The following is a 24881-nucleotide window of genomic DNA, read 5'->3' as shown; positions in this document are numbered from 1 at the left end:
CCAACAATCAATTAGAATCCAGTGTTTAAGTCTTCCACATGCACAAAGGTGTTAAGGTATGACTATTTCTGTTGAATAGAAGTGGGCAGATCAAATCAAATCTTAATGCTATCGATTCGATACCAAAGTTGATATGGGTATAAGATTGATACAAGCACAATAGGATGTATAGTCTAAGGAGCTCGGAAAGAAAAGCATCTGGACTTCTTTAAGTTTTTTGAAGACGTTTCACCTCTCATCTGAGAAGCTTCTTTAGTTCTAAGACCAATTGATGGAGAGTCCCAGATTTTTAAGCCCTATTGGGAGTGTCCCTAAGAGGGCCGTGGACCCCTTGTTGTTCCTCTACCTAACCACACGAGCCAAGGTGTGAAAACGGGTGTGGGTCACAATCAGCCAAGGTTTCAGGTGAACCGATTGTGAGACCTGGCCCACCCTATCATGTGACTTACTAAGATCAAATCTCAAAACTGGATTATAGATGGCAGACAGTCGGTCTCGTAAGCCGCCCCCTCTGTTCAAAGTAATAAATCATTTTAAATAAAAATATAGCTTAAACATGCACTATAAAAATGTCTGAACCTTTATGTGCTGCCCACCATATTTATTTTATTTATAGCTAATAGCGCATTTCATTCATATTGGCAATATTGGCGCTGTATATACTTGGTATCGGATTAATACAAAAATCTGCAGTATCGTACAACACTACAGTTTTACATCAAAATTTTAATTCGGTCTAAAGTATAAATTCCTGCAATCCTGGAAGGCGTCACTGACGCTCTGTGCTCTGATTGGAGGTCAGAGGCGGTGGGCGGGTCCGCCGGCCGAGTGCGGAGACAATAGAGAGCGGCTCGGGAGACAGACCACGGCGGATGCACGGTGACAGACAGCAGCCGGTCCCCGCAGAGCCTTCACTCCCAGGCGGTCTCCTGAGTCGCTGAAGGATCCGAGCGTTGTCTGAATGGACTGACAGCTTCCAGCACTTTGTCAACGGTAGGAGAAGATCTCATTTTTCTCCCAGTAAAACCAGTTAACAGCTCACGAAACGCTGCTCGGTGTGTCTTTTCAAGCATTTAAAGCTCAGATTCTGCTTGAAAGTGATGCCTCACTGCTCTGAGGCAAAAGCACAACAGTCCACGGCTGTTGTGTTTCTATGCACGGGCACTATGTTGGGCTTTGCACCCTTAGAATGTATTCTAAATATACAGCTGTAAATCTAAAACAAAGTTCACCCAACCTGAGCAGAACAATAGAGCTGCTGTGAAGCTATTGTCTCAGAGCTACAATCTCTGGTATTGACTTTCCTCCCTCTACATTTACAGAGCATATTTCTCGCCACAGACATGCTCATGTGCTGCATGCTGTTATGGATATAATGCATGCTTTGTGTCTGCAGATCACATCCATAGTTGATCTCTTTGTGCTGCAGTTTTTATGTCTGAGTGTCTGTAAACAGTGTTACTGACTCCAGATCTGCATCAAGGATACAGACATGGGGATTTATGGTGTTAATGGAAGGTGATTAATCGATTAATCATCAGACGTGGTTCTGGTTCTGACATTTTTGGGTTTTTCTTCATGCAAAAATTGGACAGATTTGCTAAACACTAAGAATTCAGCATCTCTGATGACAAAGGTTCACCAGTGTGTTGACTTTGATGTAGATGCTTATCAGTATTTTTCTCCAAAGTTTATTCTTTGTCTGCATCCTCCCTGCTGAGGGCTCTTTCATCGCCTCACTCTGACTCCTATAAATCCATCGAGTTTAGAGGAATCTGAAACTTTGTGGGGTTAATAGCCACGTCTTGTTAGAAGTAGTGGATATATAATTGGCTGCAGATCAACAGGAGATGCTCACGAGACGCCAAACTGCTGAAAAAATAATTTACACCTGCTTTCACAAGAATAGCCTCAATCATATGTCCAAATATAAGCAAAGCGACACCTTTAGTGAAGCTGATTTTACCTGTGAAACGGTGGCATGCTGCTAACTCAAGCTGATTGGTCGGTTAAAGGTTTACAGGACACGCTCCCTCACCTTTTGCAAACGACACAACAAACACTGAAGCGGCTGGATGCGGCACTTGGAGATGATTGAAATGGAAGTAGCTGTGATTCGCAGTGCTGTCGCAGGAAGGAATTTTGCTACAATCGAATCCCTAAAATTGTCTCTTTTGTCTCAGCTCCTTCTATCCAAAGCACAATGAAAGCTTTCAGGAGAGAAAAATGCTTAAATTTATCTCATGAGCGCCCCCTGTGGAACCTAAAGTCCACAGCACAGGAGTTCTTGAGTGCCAGTTTCACACCTTCATCCACTCGTGGGCTACGAGCTGCTTCTTTCATGTTGCTGTTGGCTTCTTTGTTGGATTTCCTCGTTCTGGTTTTGTTTGTATGTTTGTACAGACAAACACAACCAACACCCTTATTCAGGGGGTTATTAAACCTCTTATGGGTATTGATAAAACCCATTGACGAATTAGCCCCACGTGCATGAGCCTTGAGTGTTTGTGTTGTTACAACATGGACTTTAAAACATGGATGTAGTCACTACCATGGATTTTTGGACTTCACACTTATTTGGAGCCAGAATATTTAGATAAGAGTGCAGAGTGCGTTCGTCAGCTAAACCTGGTGAGCTTTCATAGCAAACTGCAACCATAAACCTGAGCGCTAGCCTTCAGACACAGATAGCTGCTAATTAGTGCTAACTGAATAAAACACTAGATTTTCTTTTCACAGAAACTGCAGCATAAACTTCCTGGATGGCCTGTACCACACAGCAGCCCATAATATTGTATTTCACAGAAACATTTGTTAGTTCAGCCCTGCAGAGGAGACGTGCATGGTTTTATTTTCACATCTCCTCGGCAGGCAGGAGGAAGACGGTTAGAGAATATGAGATTAAATCAGACAAAGAGTGTACCGCTGCCTTCTGTTGCGTGGAGATCACAGCAGCCGAAATGCTTTGGCATTAAAGGAGAGCGCCCAGTGATGCGCCGCTGAGCGCGCAGGGACAAAGCGTCAGTGTTCGCAGGCGATGTAGGTCGAGCCGGTTAAAGCCGGCTGCTTTGATGTGCTGCACAGCTCCGTGAGCGCTGTGGGAGTGGACGGCCGAGCCTCGCCGGAGGCCGCCGCACAGGAGGACGCTGAACTCCAGCGCTGTGACGGCTGGCGTGATGCAGTCTGACTTCTGCAAACATTTCCAGAGGAACGAGCTGCTCACAGGGCAGAAGTAATCTCTCCGGTTTTGTTGCTTCTCAGTGAGCAGATTTAAAGAACAACAGTTCACACGTTAACATTAGATCAGTGGCAGTGAGCTGAATGACTGAGGATGGAGCTGAAAGGCCAACAACAACCAGCACAGAGAGGGGAAGAGTCAGCGTTTTCCAGGGCTGATAAAGGGATAAGTCCTAGGGAGGATGAAAACTCTTTAGCTTTAGTAATATTTCTGTATGAATTCAAACTGATCGACCCATGCTTTTTGGGACATCACTGAAGTAGACATCTGGTCTTTACCGATGAATGAAGGTGCCTGGGATGTGGTTTGTACGTCTTTCAGTCAGTAGGTACTCCTGTCTTCCAAATGACTCTTTTCTCGTTGTGTAAAATGTAGCAGACCTGGACATGTGCAATTGTTATGAGATGATCAGTGCTGTTTGGAGTTTTAGCCAAGAGGCAAGAAAATCTGCAGTTTCACTAGCAACCACTTGAGGCTGCTCTAAAAGTGAGTCAATCCCCACAGACCCCACGTAAATGTCCAAAATGTTCCATGTTATTATGGTTATCAACAATGGAGGTGGCCAAAGAGCAAAATGCAGAGTCCAGAAGCCAATTAGTGATAACCACAGTGGTTACATCTGTCTTTTATAAATAATGTGTGGTTCTAGCTCATAGCTGTCAGGTGTGGGTCTTTATAATATTTCTTTTTTCATAATCAAAAGCCAAAAATCTAAAAGCTGAAATGATTATTTCAGTATTTTATATACAACAAAAGAAATGTAGTAAATCCTCAGATTACAGGAACTGAAACCAGGTGATAAGTTGACATTTTTAGAAGCAGTGTCAGTTATTAGTCATGTAAGTGGTTGGTCATCTTTTCAGTAATTATGATCTATATTAGGGCGGGGCAATATGGCCAAAAACATTTATCACAATATATTTTTGAAAATTTGCGATAACGATATAACTGATGATATAATGCATGCGAGACAAAATACTTTATAACTCCACAACTTTATTAGTTCAAAGAAAAAACCCATCAATGTATTTTCACTTAATCAAGCAGCTGTTTTTTTTATGTGCATTAAAGCTATATAAAAATTTAACAGTGCAAATTCAAATTCCTCACTGACAGTTTAACCAAAAGGCATTTCCAGTGGAAATTGGCCGACAAATCCTCAGCATAACCATGTATAATATCCACAATACTTAAAAAGAGGTTATACACACACAATACGGTAATTCTAGGTTGAAGCACAGTACGTATCACTCCGCCAGGCTCCTGACTACGGTAGCCGTGATGCTCTGACAACCCATCAAGCCGTGCGGCTTCGTAGCTTAGCAAAGTCGTACTAAAACATTTTTTGACAGATGTTTAAGCGCCGTGTACCACATAAAATCGGTTCGGTAATAAAGGTAATAGCGACGGCCCGCTAGCATGCTCTACCAAAAAATGTGCTTTGATGTGTGTCTGATGGACGAAAGCCAAACCAGTTCCACACCACTGAAGTTGCAGCATTTTTACAAACCAGTTCTGGGTCATCTGTTTCATTCAACAATCCGCTTTGCCCCTTCTCATTCTCTGTCGCCGCCATGCGCGTTTTCCGCCATGTGCGTATGAAAACAAAGGCACTGCGCATGCACATTTTACTCATATTCTATCGTGACATTTGATTTTCTTATAATTGCCTAACATCATACTGGTATTACCGTGAACGGTATGATATGGCCCAGCCCTAATCTATATAGTAGCAAGAACCCACTCTACACGTGGTTTTTGCCATGCCTGCAGGGCTTGTTTGCTGTGCTTATGTATTCAAAAAATTAATTTATCACGTTATTCTTTATATCTTCAATATAGAATCAGATGGCAAAAATGTCTGTTTACAAATGAAATTTGTTCTTAGATTTTTGACTTGTGTTAGAGCAAATCATGACACTCTGTAATGGGAAGTTGTGATGGGTATTTTTGTTTGAGCTGCAAATAACCTGACAATCACTTCCTTATTTAAATGATCAGTTATTGTCACGTTAAAAGTGTTTTTATGAAGTGTTGTTCATCATCTGCCCTGGTGAGATCTTCTCTGGGTGGAATAGGTGATAATGAAACCGTCATTCTTCTGCTCTAAACAGAAGAATTGGGATTTTTGAAAGCTGTGACATTCACAGTGTCTCACAGCAATAATTCATGTTTATCTTTTGTTACCAAAAGCCCAAACTCCCAGATTACTCCATTTACAGTCATACCTGACAGAAGCAAGTCGACATGTTTAGCGTGAATCACCAAATGTTTGGCATTTGTTCTTAAAAAATGACATAAAAATAGTATATTTATGGCAACAAAAAGCTTACAGGTAGTGAACTGAGAGGAAGTGTCATCAATAATGGCAAAAAGTCACCATTTTCTTTCACTGATTGGCTGTTTTTTATTTGATTGATTGGACCTGTCGGTTCACAGAGTTCAGTGGACTCAGCTTGACAGACAATGACTGATGACCAACAGCAACCAGAAGACATTTCAGCCCATTAGAGCTCAAACTGAAGCCTTTTTGTAGCATTAATAAAATATACGGTAAACACAAGAAAAGCCCGAGGCTGCTGCTAATGATTGCTTACGTTATTGATCACTGTAAAGACTTTATTTTAGTTATTCTGTCTGTTGATGAAAAGCTCAAGGAGACGGCCTAAAATGTATTTTCAAAAATTTATTTTGGTCACTTAAACCCCAAACATACTCGGGTCACCGTGAAATAGTTATAGGCAGTGACAGAAAAGCAAAAAAACTAAACCCTGTTGCTTTTTTCTAAATGGCACATTATTAATCACTTTCTTCTTAAGTGAAGCCATTATTCTCTTCATGGAAAACTATCGGGAAGGCTTTTTATGTCTGTTTTAAGTACATTAGCTCAGGCAGTTAAGCTGCCAGACTGTCGCATCTCAAATCCCAAATGTGTTTCGTCTGGGCCCGGATTCTGAACATTGCAAGACCAAAATTACTCAGTCATTCTGTCAGGGGTCATGCTCTCTACTTGTGCTGGTACCTTTAATAAATACCAAACATTTAGTTTTGAGAACTTAATTTTGTCGTCAGATTGTCCTCCATTTGTTTTTGTCTTTAAAATGGAACAAGGTCCTCCATTAAAAAAGCTTGGAGGTCTTAAAAAGCAGATCATTTGGTATCTTTGTTTTTGTTATTAATGTTTTTTTGATCTCTCTCCAAACAAAGAATAAAACTATAAAAATACTGACATATGCTATCCCTCAGCCTCCTAGTAGATGCACCTATCCTATAAATTTGAAAATCTGTGGTGATGTTTAAAAAGAAATTGACCTTGACCTTGGCTTTGAGGTTGAGGTCACTGATATTTGAGCGTGTCCAAGATTATTAGTAGCTGCATCTACGGTATGAATTTCAAAATCCTACATCATCTGGGTCCCGAGTTATGGCATCGACAAACTTGGGTTTCCACGCTGCCTGAAAGATGGTCAAGGGCTTCAGAACTGGGCACTTTCATCAGAACAAACCAAAATAAAGAAAATACACCTCTAAATCTATTCAGAAATCTTTGAAAAGAGAACGCCTGGTATCAGACTGAGGCAGCCTCTGGTGTGCTGTTGAGACTGTTTCCTAAGTCATCACCAAAGAATCCACCAGGGATGGGCTTCGCCAATCACTAATTAACCAACCAGTCATCCAACTTTATTATAGGCCTCTGTAGCATCAGTTATATCGGAAGTGGAGAATATCTCATGACTGAAAGAAAAGTGAAGAACTGAAGGCTTTTTAAAATTTTTCTCTCGAGTGGCTTCAGCGAGACTTTGCTTTATCGCTTAGTTGTGGTTATTTTATCTGATTGTTTGTTAGCCTATGACAAACAATCAGATCAAGTATTTTTCCAAAGTATTTTTTTCTTGTTTCTTAGTATTTTTAAAAAATGTCTACCTCTTTTTCCAATAAGATTCCAAGATTAATTCCACCAGATGGTTGTGAGTAACAAACATCTGCTGCGACATATTAATGAGCTACATGATGGTATTGCAGATTTAATTTCTTCCTGTCGCCATATTAGTGGCTAAGACCTGCTCATTGGTGCTTCTGTCAGATCTTTTTTCTTCTTCCATTTTCTCATTTTTTTAGATCCACTTTTAAAAACTCATGGTGGGATTTCGATTGGGATTATTTTATGAATTGTTACTTTGAAAGCAGTCAGGATCCCTCACATGCTCTCCAGATAGGATTAAAGTCACTGACTGTAGCAGGAAATATTAAAATCCCCCTCTAGCATAAATCCCATACACTTTTATGCTCCACTTAGGCAAAGAGTATTCTAGAGATAAAGGTTAACATCAAACCTGTAACATACCCACTGTGCTAAGTGGGTTAATGTTCTGTACTTTTAACTGCCTTATTTAGCACATTAGCATGCTAACGTTTATTGCTATAACGTGCACGTGGGGCTGATGTGAGTCTTAATAGAACTGCAGGCTTTTTCTTCAATAGATTAGAATTATTCAAACTTCCAAAAACTGAATAGTTTGTACAACAAAGTTTAGAAGAATAAGACAAAATCTTTATTTATTCATTTATTACATTTACTATAGTAGTACAGTTCAAAGGCCCTGAGTAATGGTGAAGGATAACATTTGGAGTACGTCTTACAAAACTAAGAAATGATCACCAAAAGTTCTTGTTTTATGCTCTCAACCTTCAGAGTTGGAGGAGTAACCAATAGGCATTTATCCATTTACGTTGGAGTGACGTAAATTTCAGCACCACAGCGGGAGCACAAGGTGGACATCGATAGGCCTGGCAGTTTTTGGCATCCAATCACACCTCACCCACAACCGACCGCGGCAAATGGCCGCCCCTCCCTGTTCCTGGTTATGCCAGAGGTTTCTCCGTGCCACTTTCGCCAAAGTGCTGTCTCATAGGTCTGTTGAGGCAACTGTTGTTGTTATTTGGTGCTAGATAAATAAAACTGTATTGCATTGAACTTTGCAGACTTATGAAAACGAATCTCTGTTCAGATGAACATTATGTAAAACTGCAGGGTATCCAACTAGAAGGAAAAATCTGTTTGATAAGGATATAAATTGTAATCTAGTGGAGCTCAAAGTAAAGCAAAAACAAAAAACCTAAGAGGTCCTAAAGGTTAATAACTGTAGATATAGTGGTGCGCTTTCAAAATTTTCTCTTGCTCTTTTGAGTGTACTGGGTATAAAAAGAAAATCATTGTGGTGGTTTATGTTATAGTGGTTAGTAAATGCCTTGAAATCTTTAAATGTATAAGAAATAATCGAGTTTTCAGACTGTGAAGGAGGTCATGTGAAGCTCAGGAGTCTTTTCAAATGTTTGGTCTGTTTGTTTAGTGTGTTTGAGCACAAATGTTAACCTTATGTGACCAGTCAACAGCTCAGCAAAGGCATTAGGATTCATCCTATAGACATCCTGGATATGTGCACCAAATTTCATTCCAGCCCATCAATAGCTGGAGAAATCTAGAGTCATGCTGCTGCTGTGTCATTTTGCAGACATTCACGAAGCAGACATCAATTCTTCTTTTGTCTTTTATGTCCAAATCATCCCTGAATAGGTCATTTTTCCCCCTCTTGTTTTTGGAAACCCTCTGAGGTATGAAAGATTTTTGTCGGGAGGCAGGCATAGTATAAGATGGCAGCCTTTGTTCATTAAATATTTTTTCAGCCTGGTGACGCATTGATTTCACATTACAAATGATTAATTGGGTGCCGATGTTTTACAAGTCGATGCTGGCCTGAACACAAACGAGGTGGCAGAGGCTGTTTTTCCTGCGGCACCGGGAGACCATTACTCAGCACTTCTGTCGAGTTTGTCAGGTTTACTCATCGTCACAGCGGCAATACTATTCTTCTTGTAAGTGATCAGTGGTCTCCTCGGATTACTCTTTAGATTACACCTTGGAAAACACAGAAGGAAGCTTCTGACTTTGTCTTTGGCTCAGGTTTTGTGGATCTATGAGTTCAGGAACAAATCCTAAAACGAAGAAGAAATTTCAGCTTTAAATCTGTCCTTAAACGAACTAGATATACCTACAGGGACTCAAACATCAACCATGTGTCCCAGTTAAAACTCTGGCACTCTCTACAAGCTCCAGCATTCCCAGCATTGAAACCAGACCCTTCAATAAATGTAGTCGGTTTGTTTTACTGTGACCAAGACATTATTAGAAACAAGAGTGTGACATTTTGGCAGTCCAAGAGAAGCTCGAGTTCTGCAGGGAACCGCTGGAAACACAAAGCATCATCAGGCTGTAGCCATGGCAGCTGTGCCACCTCGCTGCTGCTGTTGCTGCAGGAAAATCAAAGGTCATTAAAACTCACAGCTTTCTGACTCTGTGCCACTCCAGCTTTCCATCAACAGGCGCTCTCACCGTTGGACTGCACCCACCTGCCGAGCGGCGCAAAAGACAGGTAACCTTATCAGGGCATAACAGACGTAAAGCAGACTGGTTGAATTCCAGCCGGGCTTTGTTTACTGACCAAAAGAATGACGGGAAGGCGGTCTCGCGCCGCTCGTCACGGAGGCAGCCGTGGCTCCTTGATGCCCTTGGGGGAGCAGTTACCCCGAGTGGAGCGCCGGGAGCTGCAGCTAAAAGACGTTACACCTAATTAGCGGTGGTTGTGACTCCTTTCATCTCCGGGCTGTTTGATATGACTTCAGTGTGAGAGCACGTGAGGAAGTGTTCACGCTCGGATGGCAGGAAGACACTGAGGGTGAAACATAATTAATGCATATATGTCAAAGTTGGTATGGTTAGGTAAACGTAATGATAGAAAGTAAATGGATGGTGAGTTCCCTGCTTGATCTGACAACAAAAATGCGTCTTTTGTAGAAGACCAGCATTCATGTTTGGTTATTTGTTGACATCATTCGACTTGTTGTTGCCAGGTTTTAGTTTTCTAAATTCTCACAAAGTTTCTAGAAAATCAGCAGAAGTGTCAGTGTTCAATTAATATTTCTGAATTAATGAATCATTGAGCCCAGAAATCAAGTACGTGATTTAATTTTTTTTTTTTCATTTTCTGATGACTAATACCCAAATTAAGTGACTAAACCCTAAACCACAATATTCAGATTTTTTTTTTTCTTCTTAAATTTTAGTGGGGTAGTTGTAATTTTCTTTCTAGTAGATGTACCCTTTTTATCCCATAATTTTTTTCAGGGTTTTTTTTTCTTTTATAGAATTTTATTTATTTATTTATTTATTTTGGGGGAGGGTAATTTTGCTTCCTTTTTTTTATAATAAATTGATAAAATGTAGTTGGTTTTTTTTATCCTGTATCTTTTTCCCCCCCCCCCCATTGTCTTTCTAGTAAATTGGCCTTTTTTATCCTACATTAATTGACTTTTTTTCTCTGAAGGTTCAGTAGTGCGGGTTCATGTGGTCAGTTGGGGGGATGCTGGCATGAATCTTTAGTGAAAATACAAAGGAGGTGACTTTAATGTTTGTTGCTAGTATTGCTCCCATGAGCAGTACTAGCTAACAGTATAATGGAGGATTATGGATAATGGAGTCCAGTAATTTAAAGTCAAGACAAAGTCCAAAAAAGGACAAAAACTAACAGTATAAAGCATAGATAAGAGCAGTTATCCCAAAAATTAGGAGATTACTGTGGTGGGTTTTTGTTGTTGTTGTTTTGTTTTGTTTTTTGTCTGATGCAAGGTTGTACATGGAGTACTTGCTATTAAAATGATGATTTGGTTTCACATAATAGCAGCAGTGTCAGTAATAACAATGGTTTTCTGGGCTCCTTTAATGCTCCAAATGAAAGTCTGAAACAGAACAGGTGTATGGAAACACATTTACTGTCCTTTAACAAAAGGTCTCTGCAGTGTCTCTTTGTGCTGTGAAAATGTGTTTGACACATGAACAAAGAAGGGAGGTGCAAAGTGCTCCTCCTGGCATTATTTGATCATCCTGAAAGCAGAGGTGAGACGCTTCGTTCTCTTTGTGCATCTGGTCTCGTGTTCATTTACTGGGCCCTCGCTCTGACACTGTGAACTGTGCTGCTGGCTGAGCAGAAAAACTGTGCAAGAAAACAGTCATTATTTTGAAAAGGGCTCGAATTTTAATTAAAAATCTACCTACGTATCTAGCGTGTAAAATTGAGATGCCTGAGCGTGTCTGTTTGCAGCTCTAAACACTCTCTGGCTGTCTCATCCTTTCTGTGCTTTATTGACCTTGTCAGAGGGATGCTGAGTGGACCGGTGATAGACAGCCAGTTGGCTCCTTTGGGTTCAGCTGAGTCCTCATTTTTATCAGCTTGTCGTACTTTAATGCTCAGCACATACTGTTTATTTCGAGGGCCATTTCCATCCTCCGCTGTCACTCAGACACAGCCGAGCTCACGGCTTCCTTTCACTGTTTTTTATCGCAGTGTTTTCAGCATGTCAGGGTTTCAGTTTTGAACATGTCAGTCCTGCTTTATTTAGCATTAACAGAGGTTCTGAAGTAACAACAAGCACAGTTAAATACTACATTTTGTTTACAGCACAGCCAAACAGACTTATACTGTTAGCTTAAAAATGATTCATGATGACATTCATCACTGATGTCAGTTTGAGTTTTTTTTGTGTGTAACAGATTGATGCATTACTAATATTTGGAGGCAAAGACATAAAATGCAACTGTGTAAGATGTAGGCTATGAAATATGTCTGTGAAGGTTCTCAGTCATCCAGGTCATCGTAGTCTAAGGAGCTTGGAGAGAAAAGCGTCTGGACTTCTTTGAGTTGCTTGAAGACGTTTAACCCCTCATCCGAGAAGCTTCTTCAGTTCTAAGGGTCAATTGGTGGGGAGTCCCAGATTTAAACCCAGTGGGAGTTTCCCCCCCAAAGAGGGACAAAGGACCCCCTGATGATCCTCTACCTAATCACATGAGCCAAGGTGTGAAAGCGGGTGGGGGTCCTAATCAGCCAGGGTTTCGGGTGAGCTCATTGTGAAACCTGGCCCCACCCTATCATGTGATTTCCTGAGGTCAGATGACTCCCCACCTGCTGCTCAACCCACAGTCATGGGTTGAGCAGCAGAGTTGAGTATGTGGGTTGAGCCCATGGAAAAACTTGCCAGAAATCTTGATCTATTCTCAATTCTTGTTTGGTGTCGTTTATTTGATTGGATGATTGAAGTCTGAAGAAACGAGACACATTAGCAAATGAACAGTTTTATTCATTTAACAAACGGGGAACTCGGTAGCACGTGGAAGAACCCGACTTGTCTACAAACACTTGACGTGTATGCTGATCTGTCAGTGCAAACTGGAAACGGAGACCTTCAAAGTAAAAGTTGCGCCTTTTTGAAACATGCTCACGGTGCGATTTTTACTTTGAAGGTAAATGGTCTGTTTTTACAGTTTGACTACCACTTGGTGAGCGGTTGCAGACAAGTCAGCATCTCTTATTGTGGGGGGAAGCCACCCTGTGAAGCAGCAGGAAGTGTTGGGTTAATAAAGGCTGTTGTTTAATCCAGCTTGAGTACGCTGTAAACACTGAAGCTGAGATCAGTGACATTAAAAAATAAACATCCCGGTTTACGTGCTGCATTTGTTTCAGTACAGTAAATCTGCATTAATAGGCTTTTATTTACTCAAATCACAGTTTTACTCTCACTGTGCTTTTTCCAAGCGGCCCATACTCTATGTTGTTGTTTGGGTTCATTGTTTTCACACGCGTTACTTGAGTTTCGTGTACACATTTCCCCATCGTGCACACTCGCACTGTAGACGGGAGCCAAGCGGGGACAGATGGACCCGAAGCACAGGATGTGGCTAGCATCCCGTCTCCTTCAACACTTTCTCATCCCTGTTAATGAGACATGGTGCAATTCTGCTGGGCCATCAGGGCTGTGAAGTCTCCGCAGTCATTCAGAGATCTGAAGTGTTGCTTGGCTCCTCTCGGCAGCAGAAGGAGCCGGAAGGCGAGACAGATTTGCTGAGAGTGAATGGCAGCAGGCGCAACGGAGAAGAAACACGTCAGTTCGGAATTAGACGTTCGTTAATGTGGAAAGATCGTTAATCAGCTGCAGAGGATCAGCTCTGCAAATAGCAACACTTCTCTGCTCTCAGGGATTGACTCGTTCAATTAATTTTCTTCATTTTCTTTCATCAGTCAGCATCAGGATGTTGAGCCGGGGTTATATCGCCTATCGCACCCAAAGCTATTCAACTTGGATGTCTTTGCACAAGGTTAACAAAAGAGGTTGCTGCTCGGAGACTGAAGTTCTATTTGTGTTTAATAAAACTAGAATAAAGTAGAAACAGGACTCAGGTGCAGGGAGATTTTCTGTTTTAACCCTGTGGCTGTAGTAATGACACATGGTGCTTTTTCCATTATCAGTTTTATTTATACAAAGCCAGTTATGTAAGAGTTATCTCTAAACCTTTTATAATCTAAAGCAAATGTCCTAAAATATTATTAGAGAACCCAATAATTACATTATTTTTTGTAAACAAACACTTGGCAACTAAGAACTACCTTTTAAGAGGAAGAAGAGCTTTTTTTTTTTCTTTTGATAGAGTAACTTGATTGGTTTTTGAAACCCCAAATTATTCACTCTAAACAGCTAAAGAGAGGCTAGCTTCTAAGACAATACAAAGAAATGTATTTCAATATAAAAGTGACATTTGATCATACCTACTGATCTGTCCTCAAATTACATCAATAAGCTTATCATCTATTTGAACATTTTAATCTTGCAAGGATGCTAATTTACCTCCATTTGCCAAACTTACATCATTTTTTGTCTTTTGTATACTGAATGTAATACAACATGAATTTGTCTGATGCATTATTTGTGCCAATTTTAGTTTCTGTTTAGACTTTGAAGCTAACTGAGCTGTGAGAATAAAGAACCTCTAATGTCTGAATCTGCGTATATTAAATGGGCTTTGATGGAAAAATTCCCACCTTTTGTTCTTCGATTATGCTCTTTGTTGCTATGAGGAGCTGTGATCTTAGAAACTATATTTTCTCAAAGTAAGAACACGGTGTAAAGATTACATAATGGTTCACTGGCCTGGACTCAAAGCGTTCTCACTTTCCCTTGATACCAGTACAGTACACACATGCAGTACACCTTCAGTACAAGATATGCTTTGTAAAGCAGTGGTGTATAGTTTAGGAATGCAGACATGGGCGGATACGTTCCCTCACAGTAAACCTCGTCTTCCTTCCTGCTCTCCAGGAAAATCCATCTCCAGACCAGCCCTCGGCCCCACTTGCCCCGTCCCTTTAACCAACATGAACTCCTTGCCTCACGGCTCCCGTGCCTCCATCGACATCCTGGAGGAGCTCCAGCTGATTGCTGCGCAGAATCTGGAAAAACTGGACATCAACAAGTACTACGAGATCATCCGTGAGCTGGGAAAGGGCACCTATGGAAAGGTGGACCTGGTCATCCACAAAATCAGAGGTATTAACTGTGGCTGCTGCTGTAAAGAACAAAAAATGTATTAATATCTACAGACCAAACGAAAATAAACAACTGGTTGATGTAAGTTTGCCACATTTCAAACAAGACAAACATAAAATCCTGGTAGCTATAAATATGAAATATTAAAACTAAAGTCATTTGTTTAAAATTTTAAAGAAATAACTTTAAATATAATTTTAACCAATAAATGTTTCCGTTTTTTATATATTAAGTACAGTTTTGCATTTTTACCATATAACACTACCATATTAGTAGTAACAGTAAAATATGGAAGAAGAGGTTGTTTTTTGTTTTTGTTTTTTTTCATGTCAACAGACTCTAAATGGTAAAGTGTCCTAATTTTCATTTATTTTTTCCAAAATGCAAATTGCACAGAGCACAAGGAAAAGCTTTTAATTGGTGTAGCCATGTTGGTAATCTCTGGGCAACTACCTGTAGTGATCAAGTAACTCAGTGTCATTTTAAAACAAATCCATTTACCATTTAATTGAAATTAAATATGTAGTTTTAACTTTTTAAATAGATGATTAATGTTGGTTGTTTTGTTGGAAACTGTTGACTTGGAAAGCTGGCACCCTCCAATAAAATGTATTAGTTATGAAAAAAATAAGTGTTTTCTAATGTAAGTCAAACTATAATAATTTCTGCTTTAATATTTAGCTAACATGCTACATGTTAGCTTATTATTTACAATATTTATAAGACACATTAATAATGTATAAGTTTATTTTTTGTTTTCTTGCTCTTGGGGGAAGAAATGACTAATTAATATTCAAGTTGTATTTACATTTATTAACTTTTTGGTATTTTTGTCTAAATTTTATTGGACAAAAATATCAAAAGATTTTCAATAAATAAAAATAACAAAACAGTAAATAGAATATACTTGAATTTGAATTTCCTAATTCAAATGGCTTTTTAGTTTGGGACCTGCATTAGCATTAACTTCATGATGAAGCGTCAATTAAATAAATCTATCATTAGTTTCATTGGCTAGCTAGCTGCAGCTAATAAATGATGGTTGTTTTAGGCCAGAAAGATGGCAATGATCTTTTTTCCATGTAATTAAATTTCCACCTTTTTTTTCACATCTGTTTCATCCTCATATTGCATAAGAGAAGCTAAAGCCCATGAAGACAGTTTTCTTTTTGAAATTCAGATCCATTGCTTCTTGTGGGGAGAGGAGATTTTCTGAGATTCACCTCCAGAAACTCCTTTGCCCACAAAATAAGCAGATCTGCAGGGTTGCAGTTGCAGGAAATGAGATGTTGTCCTCATTTGTGGCCCTGTTTTGTGACTCAGAGTAATAACACAGTCTAATATGAAAGCAGCTCTCGAGTCAGAAATGACGGCGTGTTTGTGAAGGTAAAGTACTTCTGTTCACCACTGAAGTGTTTACTTTCAGAAAGCCAAATTGGAGGTAGTGGCGGTCGCTTTCATGCAGGGATTTTTAGCACAGGTCGAGATCCAAACTGCCTCAATTCACCACTTAACTGACTGAAAATCTGTTTAACCTTTTCACATTAAAATCCAAATTGTTGCCCATCTGTTCTCAGCCTCTTAATAGTCTTTTTTTATGGAGTCACAAAGCCTCTGCTTCACTGCCTATTTCAAGTATCAGCAGACTCTTAGAGTGACAAATGGTGACCTTTTCAAGCCATTTGAGGTGTGCCGTTAATGGATTTATAAAAAATCGTATATACCTTTGGTTTCATAATTTGGTACTGAACCGCCAGCTTCTTCCCAGAGCCGTTAATAAGTGTAGCTTAACTTATCTGACCTTCAGTGTGGAGCAGGAAATCAGGTTACCTGTGGAAATGGATGGACTGAAGGTGTAAGATTTAACCTTTTTAATCAGAATTTATTTTCATTTTTTTTAAATGAACAAACTCAAGTGTTTGATCCCCAGATGTTTACATGTGTACAACTTTTTATCCCTTTAGCGACATTTTGAGTCACATGCAGTTTGAAATGCATTTCGTATTTTAAAGTTAAAACTCAATTAAAACCTTAAAAGGTTGTTTTCACAATATCTTATTAATTCGATTCAACTGTCTGTTTCTCTTTGTTATCTTTTTTGGTGAAATTTGAATATGTCAATCATTGTTTTTATTTTTCTGTATTTTGTATGTATAAGTACTGATGCTGTAAATGAATCTTTGATATGTAGAAGCTTGTTAATTTAATCTTATCACAATAGCAAAGTTCTGACAGTTTAGAAGGTTTTATGAACCGATGTGGATCGTTAAAATTTGTATTATTAATTTATTTTTATTTTTTTAATCAAACTTTCAGCGGTCAAAATCAAATGAGATAAAAATACTGGTAACACAGCTAATCAGAGTAAGCTAATTGGCCGTAAAGTTGGATTTAAGAGGCAGCTAAAGTGGTTGATTTCAGAGAAAGGATGAAGTGATGGCCGCACAAAGAAAAGTATAAAATAAATAAGGATTATTATGAACTGGATGTATCTGGAAAGGAGTGTAACTGATGCCTGCTATGAATTATTAACTTATCATTTTAATGACAGTTAAATAAATAACATTAGATATAATAAAAAAACATTTTTTTAAGGCTTTATTAGGCTATCAGTGGTTTGAGATATGAATAATATGGCAAATTCTATTAACATTATTTTCCATCTATATATTATTATAATATTTATTTTTGAAAATGTCCACCATTCGCCATATTAAAATGACTCACATACATACTTACATACTATTTAATCTATGTAAGCAGAGATTCAAAATGAGAAGGTATATAAAATAATCCAGATCAGTGTGTCACTATAAAACTACAAACTTAGATTAAGTTATAAAACATCAGTTTTTAAATCACAAACCTATTGTTTTGGGAATTGGTATTTACATGAGCAGTATATGTGCCTGATAGTTCAAGAGTGGAGGAATCTCAATTTGTTGTTATGTAAAACTGTAAGTAAGTCACGGTTTCACAGGAAAACAACAGGGACTGTTCAGCGGGGTAGATTTATTTATTTCCCCCTAAATATAGGTTATATTTAGTTTCTGCTCTAAAACGCTCAATTGTAGCTCAACAGGAGTCAGCCGAGTCTCCCTGAACAGATGTTGTTTATTTTTGCAGCTTAGCCAGCAGGATCTTTTACAAAGCAACTAAATTTCCATATAAACATGATGAAACTCCTGCAGAAGACCTGCTGTTGTTGGAATCGGTGCAAATCAGACATGTTGGCGCTGCACAGCCAGGAAGCTGCATTTATTATACTTTAGTCCTGTAGTAATGTTACTAGACAACCTGCTGGTTATTGGGTTTGATGTTCACTGCAATTAAACATCTGCAAACCCATTTAAAGTGAATAAAAAAAATATTACCCTTTTTATAAGTCTAGTAACATTTTCTCTTATGAAAGTAATGAAATAATACACTGCAAACGAGAACACATTTTTATGTTTAAGCTAGCACTTTATCATATGGAACTGCTGTTTGAGTCCTTATCAATTCATTTACTTCCCTCAAATGCATCAGGATAAAGCTGAGGTTCTAGTTATTGGGTTGGCAGAGTAAAAGGATGGACGGTGCTTGTAAAAGACCTCCAGTGGACGTCTTTGTAGATGGGACTCCTTAAACTATTTTAGATATGATGGAAAAACCTTTGAGAGAATGAACATTTTCTCAAACTAGTATCAAATAGCTGTTTCATCGATCATGACAATCTCACGAACTGTCGTTAGATTCTGTTGACTGTACAGTCTGTGGTGGCACAAAGTGTTGCTACCAAGAATGCCTTTTAATTTATTTCTTTTTAAAACTGTGTCACCGACTAACAGAAAATCCCCCTCGACCTTTCTAAAGTGGCTGGATGCTGTAAGAAGCACAAAGCACTTTAGGAGAGCTGATCCGGTGGTATTGGAGGAGTCTCTGCTGACACCCTGCCTGTTGGAGGGGAAATTATAAGCAGACATGGCAGCTGTCCAGGTTATTGTCTGGGGGGTTTTCCCCTCGGCGTTCAGATTATCAGATTAGTCCTGGGAATTCATGTCCCCTCGGTGCTTCTCTTGTTCTCGGCCACTGAGCGGAGGTGAGGCGGCTGAAGAAAATGTGCTGTTGTGCAAGTTTTACATCACGTTTCCATCTGTAAACAACGCTTTCTGCAAAACTCTAACCATGAAAGCAGGTCAGCGTCATCCTGCTCACACAGTGCAAATATAACTAGTGCAGCAGAGGATTTTAAATACTTCATCATCTTAATCATCAGGATTTGACTCTGTCGAGATTTTAATTATTCATCAAATTGTTTTAATTAAGTTTCTTGGAAGCAATTAGACAGCTGTGAAATAAATCCCTAAACACTTTAATGGGGTGGAAAAGAAGAAGAAAGGAGGAGTGAGACTGGAGGTTATGTAACCGGTCCTGTCCTCGTTTTCAGGCACGAAAATGGCGCTAAAGTTTCTGAAGAAAAAGACCACCAAGCTGAAGAGCTTCCTGAGAGAGTACAGCATCTCCCTCTACCTGTCGCCCTGCCCGTTCATCATCAACATGTACGGGATCGCCTTCGAAACTGACGACTACTACATCTTTGCTCAGGAGTACGCGCAGGCGGGAGATCTGTTTGACATCATCCCTCCACAGGTGAGAGCTTAGCCATTCCTGTAGTTTAACAAATAAGCTGCTCCAAATCCTAAGGAGCCAGGTCAGGCGTTTCAGACATGCCGCGCAGACCCAAGTTGTATTGAGAACACCTCAATATTCCCCTGGAACAGCGAGAAGCACAGCAGGGGCGGCCGTGACTGCTGCCGTCACGATCCAGACCTGGATAAGAAATGCGAGTGGATGGATGGTTTCTATATTTGATGTAGGTTTTTTAAAGTAATCCAGATGATTATCTCTTAATCCTCCTTGAAACTGAAAAGCCCCAGCTGCATACATGCTGCAAATTACACATCCAGTCCCGACAGCGCTCGGAGGGTCCTGCTTTTGTGCCAAAACACGAAAATTCATGGACTTTTTAAACTGTGAAGCATTATTAAAATAAAAGGCCGTCAGAGGCACCTGGTGGTTTTGGAAGGTTTCTCAAGTCTGACAGGTTTTCCTTCTGCTTTGTGTTAAAATGACATTTTCGAAATATTTTATGTGTTTGCTAAAGAGGTTTTTATAGTGCCAAGACCTAAATGAGAGGACCTTAAAAAGACTTTGTGTAAATTCCCGTCTATAGTTAACAAACCTTACAACCTACAAACAGAATCCAGTGAATCCATCAGTATGACTTTATGTCCACAATATCTGCTTTGTTTTGAAAACTGATGGTAAAAACTGGCCAGTCTGTACTTTATGCTGGTCTATTGTGTCCCGGGAAATGGTGTAAAAGATGGACGTAGCTGCAGTGACGTCATGTTTTGCCTCAAAATGAGGCAAAACGCCGTCAGCAGCCAGCACTCTGCTTCCTGTTTACACTGGCCAAACATGAGCCCAGTGTAAAAGGTCACTATGATGAGCATTTACATAGATGTGTTTGTTTAAAGGGAGATTATATCTACAACTGTGTTAAAGTGCTTTTACCACAGTTAATGGGGATATAATCTAAAATGCCCGTGGCTCTAATCAGCTGTGGCCTACTATTAATATAGTAGATCACAGGAAGTGCAGATGTTATCTTGGGGGGAAAAGGAAACACAAGCGCCACCTTTTATTGTGTCCTCTACAACTGGTTTCATGTTTTTCTATGAGTTATGTAATGTTCAGTTCCCAAAACACTTACAATGTGTGCAGCTCCTCAGGAAGCATGGCACCAGTACGAAAGTGGGAAGTATGAAGTTTGATAAAGCAAGATTCAGATCCTCTGAACTTTTTCCCTTTTATTTGTACCTAAACTTCAGTTTCGTGTACATGACCTACTCTTCCTCCTCTTGTTCTCTGTTCAGGTGGGACTTCCTGAGGCGGTGGCGAAGCGCTGCGTGCACCAGGTGGCCATTGCTCTTGACTACCTGCACTGCAAGAAGCTGGTGCATCGTGACATCAAACCCGAGAACGTCCTCATTTTTGACCGAGAGTGCAGAAAGGTTAAGCTGTCAGACTTTGGCATGACACGACGCGCCGGATCGCCAGTGAAGCGCGTGAGCGGAACCATCCCGTACACGGCCCCGGAGCTGTGCGACACCTCCCGACACGAGGGGTTCTGCGTGGATTACAGCACAGACGTGTGGGCATTCGGGGTGCTGCTCTTCTGCATGCTGACAGGAAACTTCCCCTGGGAGAAGGCCATGCCCAACGATGCCTTCTACGAGGAGTTTGTCCGTTGGCAACGCCGTCGGACGGCCGCCGTGCCATCGCAGTGGCGCCGCTTCACCGATGAAGCCTTGCGAATGTTTCGTAGGCTCCTCTCCATCGAGCAGGATCGCCGCTGCTCTGTCAAAGAAGTCTTCAGTTACTTTAACCAGTGCTGGATGCTGGATACTGAGAACGGGAACTGTAATAGCAGCAGCGGGGCTTTGGCGAGTAGTGCGCCTCCTCTGGACATCAGCTCGTCATCATCAGAGGAGGATGTACTTGTGGACAGACTGAAGCAACAGAGCCTGTCGCCTGCCTGCGTGGCGGCAAAGGGAGGGGTCATGATGGACACCCAGTACTCCTCCATGTCCACCAACAGCTCGCCGTCCTCCACCGGCAGCTACGAGCGAGTCAACAGAGAAAACAACGAAAGAGGGCGCATCCTGGTGACCACGCCCATTGAGATCTGCGTGTAGAGACGGCGCAGCGCTGCCTTCGTGCTACCTGCTCACGCGTGTGTGCTGACAAAAAAGATTTCTCCAAGTGGGAGAAAGAAGTGCGGCGAGCGATGTTTGGCATCGGGAAACGAATGACAGTCTGACGTATGTTGTAGCTTTGTCGTGGATTTATTCATTTCTGATGAAGATGAACTCTGAGGAAATGACCCGCGACACTCACACAGCTGTAGCTTCCTGTGTGTGGTTTCAGTTAAAGGATTTAAAAAAGCAACCAAGAAAAGCTGAGGACAGGAAAACAAAGAAAAGAACATAATCCTCAAGCAATAGGTTAAAAAAAATAATAATAAAGAAAAGAAAAGAGAAACTGAAGAAGACGACGAACATGGTTTGTGTGTAACGAGACCGTGACTTTGTGTTTAACGTGTTAGTTATGTTCACATTTGGTAGATTTGTTCATGTAAAGCGTTTTTATTTGAAGTTAATTTATTTATTTATATCACACAAATTTATTTAGTATTTATTTTATCAAGTGGGACCACAGAGCTGAAGATTGTGAGGGTTTTTTTTTTTTTTGTTCTTTTTTTCCCTTTGAGAAATAAAAAAAAAAAAAATTCAGCTACTACAAAAAGAAGAATTGTAGAAGCAGGTGAATTTTCCCTTCACATAGGTACACATTTCTTTGAAGGTACTTTTTGTAGAAATCTCTGCGAAAGTCAATGAAAACGTTCACCACAAGGTGGCAATGTTTTTGCATTTTATTTATGTTTTTTATTTTTTTATTTTGTATTTCTCTGAAAGATGACTTCAAATCAAAACTTTTCTTGTTTTGAGTCTTTTTTTTTTTCCCCCAAACACAAATGAGCTAAGACTAGCTTAACATTGAAATAGCTTGTGTTGGCAGGATGCTACACTGACTTACTGCATCACTTTGTGGTTCAAAGTGGTATTACATTAAAGTACTGCTTTGTTTAAACAGTACAAAGACGGCTTCGACATTATGCCGTAGCTGTTTTTGTGTTCTTCCAGATTTATTTTTTTAGTTTTAATTTTAGAAGCTTTTAAGGTGTTTCTACAAAAATTACCTTAAAGTGGCCATGATGTTGTGACCTCTTAAAAAAAATTTAATTCTTTTTTTTTTTTTTTTTGGTTTTCCCATGATGCCCAACAAGCTGTACAGTAGTAGTCAACTTTAGCCTACCCCCATTATAGGGAAGTAATCTAAATGCACAGTTTTTATGGTCTGTCAAAATTTATCTGCTAATATTATCAAATAACTACTAAAAATATTCAAAACAGTTTTTCTAGTTGCATGGTGCAAAAATGAAAAACTGTACCCTTTTATTGAACAGTTAGTTATTCTCCGATATGTTTGGACTTTTTTTGTGGGGGGGGAATAAGATGTCACCAAAATTGTTCAAGTAAAAGAGCAGATTTGGTATTTGGTGATACTATAAGTTGTCTTCTTTTTTTAGTATTTGTTTAATTTAAAATAAAACTGTAAACGCTGAAAATGTGACAGGAGAGACACGAAATGCTTCTGATATCCCTTTTTTCTTTTGTAAAGTATTGCATGGAGTAACATTACTGTGGTGAAAATTTGCTAAAATAAAACTCTGAATTAAACGACTTGTAATTATTAAATACATTTATAATCAGTAACCAGCAGATCTTGCCCAAGGCAAACTGATCCCAGTGAGAGGATAGACTAAGCTTTTTGAGACGTTACTGAAATGATTGAGCAGCACAATCCCACCTGGAAAAGGGGCCCCAGGTACCTTCCTGGAGCCAAACCTGGAAGGGGAACTTCTGGGTCAAGCCTTAGCCCATGGATCCACCAACCAATAGGGGACCCACTTTGCTTTATAACAAGTCAGGGAGCCAAAGGCAAAAAAATGGGCTTGATAGAACCTGCTTCCCATGTGTAGACTGGTCTGAGGAGTCTGGCACTTCTCATCTGTGGTAGGAAAGGAGCCCAAGCTGGTTCAGTAGATGGAGTGCTGCCAACTAGATACCACTGTACAGCAAGGGTATTCCTTGGAGTCTCCTGGAGTCTCAAGGTCCTGGATAGAGAGCTCTATAATTGTCATAGGGGACAACACCACCTGAACAGCTCCTTTGGAAACAAGACTGTCCAATGCTGCTGCTGCTGCTTCCCCCCCCCCCCCATTTTGGGGTGTCTAGACCAAAATACCAAATTTTGCTCTACAAGGGCCTGATATCCACTTACAAGGACATTATACTGCCACTGTTCTATCGAAATTTAAAACGATTGTCCTCATATGTGGATCTCAATTTTCTCAGAAACACAAATCAGGTATATGTATAAAAAAAAAAATCAGATAATTCTTTGGGGTCTGATGAATGTAAAAACAATCAGCCATGCAATAAAAGAGTTCGGGTCTTAGGAGGTTAAAGGGAGTTTTTCCTTGCCACTGTCGCCAAAGCACTTGCTCATACAGGGCCATATGATTGTTAGTTTTATCTTTATTATTGTAGGGCCTTTACTTTGCAATATAAATATAAATTTTCTGAATAAGATTGAATTGAAAAAGAAGGCTCTACTCTGAGGTGTTTACAGATGGCTGAACTCCAACTAGCACTAAAGTTGCAATCCGAGACCACACTTATGCAATCACTGGTGACCAACAGTTGGCTACAACACAATGCAGGATGAGTGCATCACATTGATTTACGTAAATTAATCAAAGCCCAGCTGCCCCACAGAACAAAGTCCTTTTGGCTATTTCTATCAGTGACCTTGACCTTAACCTGTTGTCATGTAATCTGGGTAAGGTAGGAACACCGACCAACCGGTCAACCAGTTCACCTCTTCACCACGAGTGTCTAGTACATGTCCCTTTTCTCTCCACCATTGAGGGTTTAATCCCAAACTTTCGGACTATAAAATGTCAGGTCTGATTTACCAATGACAGCAGGAAGTCTTTCTGTGTTTTAATGTGATGTCTGTGGTGTTTTAGTCAGTGGATGAAACCTTGTGCAGTGATTCCAGCTCATACTCTCTCCTCTCTGATCATTAAAAATGAAAACGGTCAATCAGAGTTGGCGCTGGATTTTTCTCTGCTCGGCTTTGAAGCAGGGAACAACTGCAAACTGTCATGTCATTTGATCAAACTGTGGCTGTATCAGCACACGTATTCCTGCTTCAGTGGTTGAAAGCACGCTACAGTTTTATTTTTAAGCCTTAGATCAAGCTTTGCTATAAGTCGGTCACATAATTATGCCCCAATTAACTCATAACGCCCTGCGAAGCTGTAAAAGCGCTGAGGCATGTTTGAGGCTTGGCTGTAATGAGCAGTGACTGCCTTCAAAACCTGGCTGAAGAAAAAAATTACATAACCCTCCTACCTCTGATACAATGTTATCCATACATCAACCACAGAGCTACAAAAACCTACAGAGGCTATAAACCTAAAGCAGCTGAGCAGGACATTTAAACCGAAGCATTTTACAGGCTGATGAGAACGAGC

At 40.1% G+C, this 24881-nt stretch overlaps 1 protein-coding gene across 1 annotated transcript; it reads left to right on the top strand.

Annotated features, from left to right (window-relative positions):
* Positions 1-856: 856 nt before the first annotated feature.
* Positions 857-23016, top strand: unm_sa1261 (un-named sa1261). The gene is made up of 4 exons (XM_031732206.2): positions 857-993; positions 14441-14668; positions 19098-19300; positions 20590-23016. Exons 2-4 carry the CDS (start codon positions 14497-14499, stop codon positions 21409-21411), a joined length of 1197 nt encoding a protein of 398 aa, XP_031588066.1. The 5' UTR covers positions 857-993; positions 14441-14496; the 3' UTR covers positions 21412-23016.
* Positions 23017-24881: the final 1865 nt, after the last annotated feature.

Source organism: Oreochromis aureus, linkage group 4 (assembly GCF_013358895.1).
Source record: "Oreochromis aureus strain Israel breed Guangdong linkage group 4, ZZ_aureus, whole genome shotgun sequence".
Classification (NCBI taxonomy): domain Eukaryota; kingdom Metazoa; phylum Chordata; class Actinopteri; order Cichliformes; family Cichlidae; genus Oreochromis; species Oreochromis aureus.
Note: the sequence above shows the minus strand (reverse complement) of the source record. Positions and strands in the feature narration are given on the sequence as shown.